Here is a 6,000-nt window from a genome sequence, read left to right on the forward strand (position 1 = left end):
ACATGTTCTTTAACTGCTACTCTGGAAGGCTCTGGCTCTTCAGAGCTCTTGTGAATGGCCCTGATTGGATTGGGAGGAGGGGGGTGGAGGAGACCTGTGTCGTGGGGTACAGGAGCACCAGCCAGGGAAAATGCAGTGGGTGGCCCCTCTTTGTTGCTTGCCAGGTGGGAAATTGGTTAGTGCCGGCCGTCACGATCTCTCCTCTGCCTTTCCTGCAGCCCTGCAGCAATTAAAGCGCAAAGCCTGACCTTCCGTGTCAGTGGAGATGGGACTGTGCCTCGGGTGACAGTCCTGCGCCCGGTACTTCACAGTAAGAGAGGGAACCCTCTGCTGGTCTTTAAGAAGCTGTTGCTGGGTGATTCACAAAAGCTCCCTCTGGTCCTTCATAATGGTGGCACCCTACCTGTCCAGGTGAGGACCTGCTCAGGGAACGCTCTGGTCTGGGAACAAGTGCTTGTCTCGTGGAGAAAAGGTCCCAGGAAGCATGGCAGACCTGGAAACAGCTCTCAGAAATTCTTTTTAAGCAAATGACTGACTTGTAATTTCCAGGAAGAGAGTTCCTCTTGGAAATGCGATTTTTCTGACTAGCCTATCCTTTTCAGTTAAATACAGCGCAAGAAAGTTGGTGGGGTGTTTTCCCCCCATCTCTCTTCTCACGCTTTGATTCTCGGGTGGGCACGTGTGATGTCCTAGTTGCATTAGATTGTATTTGATCCCATTTTACTACACTTTAATGAAAAATTCTGTTCATTACTTTTGTATCCCAGCGCCTCTGAACGCTTCTTTTTTCTGTCTAGTTTTACTTGAACTTTGTAAGTTTAGCTAAGAGCTGTGTTTGAAGCGGGGAAGCATGCTGGATGCCCCGTGCTGGACCAGCACCAGTACGGTGCCAACCCACGTGTCACCCTGTACCCACAGCAGTGTGGTTGTGCTCTGTGTTCCTTTTTCTCAGTTGACGATAGACCTGTTGGATGAAGCGGGAGTTTTCTTCTTGAAAGCCAGGCCCACCACACAATGCGTCTACCAAGCTGGGGGCGTGAAGGAGGACTCTCCTGCAGGAGGTAAATCCAGTAAGCGTGAAGCGCGGTCATCCACACAGGGGAGAAATGTGTGCCCTGCTCTTGGCTTGGCCAAGCAGCCGCCAAATGTTAGATGTTGTTTCTTCGCTGGGGCTCTCCGTACCCCCAGCTTTTCATGTGGACTCTGCGCACGGCTTCCTCCTAGAAAGTGGTTGGAAGTTTTTTCTGTTCCTCTGGACATGGTGGGTTGAGTTGCGGGGGGCTGTCACCACTTCAGCGGACCATCTGAGGTCTTTGCTGCGTGTGGGAGTAGCAGCCTGAATGGAGGCAGCCCCTGAGCCCACAGCCAGCCAACAGAAGCCAAACCCATTCTTTGGCTCAGCTTTACGTGTGGCAGGAGCTGACTGACTGCAGTTTGAGTGAGCGCTGGGTGTTAACCTGTGTTTAAGGCACTTCAGCAGTGATACGCGTGGTGCTGTCGTAGCCTTGTGAGCATAGGAGGAGGGTCTGGCACCATTGGTGGGAGAACCTGTGCTTAGAGGTAGCTGGGTTTCAACCCCTTACGCCCCACAGAAATATTTCAGCGGTACAGCTGTATCACTTGTCGCTGATTTCATTGCTGTGCAGAGAGGAAGCCTCACACCGCTCTCCTGGTCCTGCTCCGTGGGGAATTAGCAGAGTTTGACGTGCTTTTCAAACCCACCCTGGCCCAGCGTGTGGAAGGCAGGATCCACTTGTCGGTGGTGAACAACCCGTATGAGGAGACCGACATTCAGCTGGTGGGCGAAGGCTACGAGGATGACTTCACGCTAGATAACATCCACGGACTGGTGGCAGACAGTGAGGAGGAGGAGAATGCTGAGGGCAATCTAGAGGAAGACGTAATTGAGGGTAAGAGAGGAAAGGCTGCCCAGGTGGATCAAGGAACAGGAAAACAGACGTTTCTGCTCACCCTGTGCCGCGCACCTGCGGTCCAGCTTTAGCAGCCAGATCCTGCTGCCTTCTGTAGCCTGCAGAGGCTTAAGAGGCAGCTTGAGAGCAGAAGAGAAGACCGTCTGTCAAGGGAGAAGCTTGCAGGCTAGCAGGGAAGGGTCAGAGATACCCGCGTTCAGCTGAGTATCTCCAAAAGGAGGGCTGCCAGCCCATGGTATGCTATGGAGATGAAGCCCGTGTCTAATGATTTGTGCCCTCGATATACGCAGCCTGTGCTGTCACCCCCTGGCCTGGCGGTCTGGGAGCGTGCTGGCTCTGTGCAGAGGGGCAGTGCATGCTGTGCTGCGTGGCTCTGCACAGCCACAGCCACGGGTTTAGGGATGTGGCAGGGCGCTTCCATGGGAGCGGTAGGATGGGGAACTGCGTCTCCCCAGGGAGGAAGGCTTGGAGCAAGGAAGAGTTGGCCACGCCTGTCTCTGTGGATGTGAGGAGGGTGGATGGACCTCAGGCACACTGAGACCTCCTGCTCTCCTTCCTAGCAGCTGCCAGAGTGAATCACATCCCGTTCGGGGACTGTCACATCGGGAAACCCTACAGCGTGACCTTCACCATCACCAACCGCAGCAGGACGGAGGCGATGCGGTTTGAGTGGCTGGCAGACACCCCATTTCACTTCTCCCCCAAGGTGAGTTTGGATGGCTCTGCCTTTTCCCATTGCTCCAGCCCTGCCCGGCGGGTTCCCAGGAGCTGGCAGGGAGTCACCACGTACCGGTGAGAGCCTGTTTCAGTGCCACAAAGGAGCTGCAATCCCTGGTTAGCTGGCGCGGGGCTGTCAACCCCACAGAAAAGGCTCAGTGTTACGGGAGGTGGCATCTTTTGTATTTTCCTCTGTCAAACCCCAGATGAATACACGGTAAGAGGCAGATTCCTGGCACAGCTGCTCACCACATCGATCGATCTCTTTGCTGTCAGTCCTGCCCTTGCTAGTGATTCCAGTTAGGTCTTGGCTCTCTGGTTCTCCCTAGGTGGGACACCTCCATGCTGGCTGTGCTAAGGCCATCACAGTGACCTTGAAATCGGATGTCGCGGTCACCTTCAAAATGCACCCTGTGAAGTGCAAGGTGGCTAGGATCACCTTCCCGCTGCCGCCGGAGCAGATTAAAGACTTGGATGACTGCCTGCGCACCATCAAGTGGGTGGATACCACCATGAGGGGCCCAGGAGCCACGTGGCCTGTGAAGAAGAAGGTAAGAAACGCAAACAGGAAAAGCTAACGGAGCTGCTACAAAAAACCCCTGGCAGGCCACCATCTCTGCTGGCTGAGCAGCTCCTGCGTCCTCCTGACGTTTAATCCACCCGTGAGGTTCACCCGCAGTGCGTTTTGGGGGAGAGGCAGATGCAGTGACCTGTGACACCAACACAAAATGTCTTTTGACAAGACATGTTTAGCCACATGCAAACTACCGGTCTCTGCCAAAAGCTGAAGTGTTGCAACCTGTGTTGAACAGGAGGGCACATTTTACAATTTTATCACGTTTTGTGGTGTTAAAATTTCTTCATCGACTTCAGTGCCTTTTCACCAACAAGGAGTTTAAGGCGCTGCACTCTGACTCTTGTTTTGGAGTGGAGAGCCACACTAGTGCTCTTGTGTGTGCGCTGGCCAGCCCACCGGCACACGGTGGGTGAGCTGTCAGCTCTGCCTACACCGATAGCAGAGATTTTGGTGGTGGTGCCCATGTTGTGTGGGATATCTCATTGTGGAGCAGCCCAGGTGCTGCGTGGCAGTCGTGCAGCAGTCTGGAGAAGCATCGCTCCAGAAAGTGCCACACACACGTACCTGGCACGTGTTCCTCCCTAGTTTCTGAGCCTTTTTAAGACCTGTAAACCCCTTCTTCTTCCCCATCAGCAGCAGCAGTCGGAGGCTTTCCTAGTGAGTTCGTCCCCATTCCAAAACGCCCGTCCCCAGCCCTCACCAGCGTGGCTGTTGCCCCACACATGGTGTCTGGAAAGCACCTCCCGCTAAGACAAGAGGGAAAAGGTGCTTTCTGGTTTTGTTCAGTCTTGGGGTTCTCCATCCACAGAACTCCCACAGGGGAACTTAATCCTAATTTAGAGGCCTGCTGGATCTGTAGCGGGCCATGAAAAAGGTCTGACACTCTACAGGGTTGAAACACAGGGACAGGTACCTATTGACCCAGTCATTGTCCCCATGGGTGTATTCTCAGTCATGGTGGTGATTATGGTGTTCAGTCGGTAGAAACAAACACTGTAATGGAAGGGTTAAATTTTGTCACCTTCCCGGGGAAATAAATGGGAATGGTCCTTTCTAGCCCCTGTACGAGGCTGATCTTGGAGGCCAAAAGCCTCCTCTTGCTCAGCCGGGCTTTCTAGGCTCTGCTCAGTGATTCTTCCCTTTCCTGTTTGGAGGTGATCGAGACAGACCCAGAACCAGCTCACACTGTCCTGGAGGAGAGCAGCCGTGAGGTGGAGCTTTGCCTCAGTGCTGTTGTCGACTACGCTGAGCTCAAGCTGGATACGGACACGATTCAGTGCAAGGAGACCTTGCCCTTCCAGACGAGGACATTCCCGTGAGAGCCAGAGGCCAGGCAGGGACCCGTGCGTGGGAGCTGCCTTTGCCCAGGGCTGACCTGGTGCCTGCTTCGCCGGAGCTGTGCCGTGCTCTCTGGTGGCCTCTGCTTCTCCTTCTGCTCGTGGTCTGGTGAAAATAAAGGCAATAAAGTGCCAATAAAGGCAAAAAATAAAACACTGACATGTTTATTGTTTGGCCACTTAATAAGCCTCTTCTAATTTCTAACTGGGTGATTAGGCCTGGCGGGGGGTGGGGGCAGGGGTGTGTGTGCTGCTGCCTGCTGGTTCTGAGGTTTCAGCTTCCACACATCCTGGGTGCCTGGAGATGCCTCATATGTGGACTCGAGTCCCTTCTAGGGCTTTGTGTTCAGTCTCACCTGCTGTTCTTCTCTTTAAACAAATCATGTATTGTTTCATCCTGTCCAAGTCCTGGCAGGGTGCTGGGGCCTGCGTATCTGCACGTAAAGCCAAGCAGGAGATGGTGGCCACCGTCCTGCCAAGGCGTGCCAGGAAAGGTTCAATTCTGCCATGCCTTTCTGCTGACAACAACCATGGATTTGCTTCCATTGCATGTTGCCTGTCCTCATCTGCTCGAGGACAGGTTTGCAGTCAAAATAATGTCAAACTGAGATGTAAAGACCAGAGTAAGACCCTTGGATTAAGTCTCCTGGGCACCATGCCTGCCCTTTCCTCTTTAACCTCCAAACTTTGAAACACTTTGTCTCCGGGTAGCCCAGGGCAGTGGTCTAGACGTGGCAGAGTTGCCTGGGGACAAAGATACTCCTGAGCATCAAGGAAGGGGTACCAGAAGCTCACCATACAGTGTTACTTTTCTACTTGCTTTGTATTTATTGGTCATTGTCTTTTCACTCCTCCTTCTTGCTTTTCAGTTCCATGCTGTCCAACACGGGGAATGTGGCCCTGGAATACAACCGGATGGCGGCTGTGGAGGACGAAAGGGCATTGAGCCACACTGGGGAGCTGCTTCCACCCAGTCTGGATGGTAAGGTGCTGCAGCGAATGAAGAGACGGGACACAGCTTGATGCAAGCAAGTTGTCCATTTATTAGTGATTTTCTTACAATTACATATGTTTCTACCTTCTACATATTACACACTGATTGGTTAAATCTTAAGCGTAAAAAACACCGATTGGTTGATATTTAAGGCACACCGTTAGAACAATAGGAACTTATTAGTTTATCTTGACATAGCAATAATTTCTATTCCAAAGTTAGGGAGTTTCTTTCTACGCGGCTTTCTTGATTACATATCGGCGCCATCCGTTCCCTTATCTGGCTACTTGTTTCTCTGTCCGCCTGGCTGCCTCCTCAGCTGTAGCGGCTCAGGGGTCTGCAGTTGGCTTGTTCCTTGGTTCCCAGGGCTTGTGCCCTACAAGTTCTAACAAGTCTCTATTCATCAGGCTATCAGTACTTGGACTCTTGTCCTTGAGGCCTTGT

At 52.8% G+C, this 6,000-nt stretch overlaps 1 protein-coding gene across 1 annotated transcript in view; it reads left to right on the forward strand.

The window, feature by feature from the left end:
• Positions 1–4,850, forward strand: part of LOC308057288 (hydrocephalus-inducing protein homolog) — a 100,774-nt gene extending 95,924 nt beyond the window's left edge. Inside the window, exons 47-52 of the mRNA XM_080411431.1 lie at positions 219–411; positions 953–1,061; positions 1,647–1,910; positions 2,495–2,637; positions 2,978–3,199; positions 4,380–4,850. Of these exons, the coding sequence (XP_080267557.1) occupies positions 219–411; positions 953–1,061; positions 1,647–1,910; positions 2,495–2,637; positions 2,978–3,199; positions 4,380–4,544 (1,096 nt within the window). The 3' untranslated portion in view covers positions 4,545–4,850. The remainder of the gene's footprint in view (positions 1–218; positions 412–952; positions 1,062–1,646; positions 1,911–2,494; positions 2,638–2,977; positions 3,200–4,379) is intronic.
• Positions 4,851–6,000: the final 1,150 nt, after the last annotated feature.

This window comes from Falco punctatus (genome assembly GCF_963210335.1).
Source record: "Falco punctatus genome assembly, contig: scaffold_76, whole genome shotgun sequence".
NCBI lineage: Eukaryota > Metazoa > Chordata > Aves > Falconiformes > Falconidae > Falco > Falco punctatus.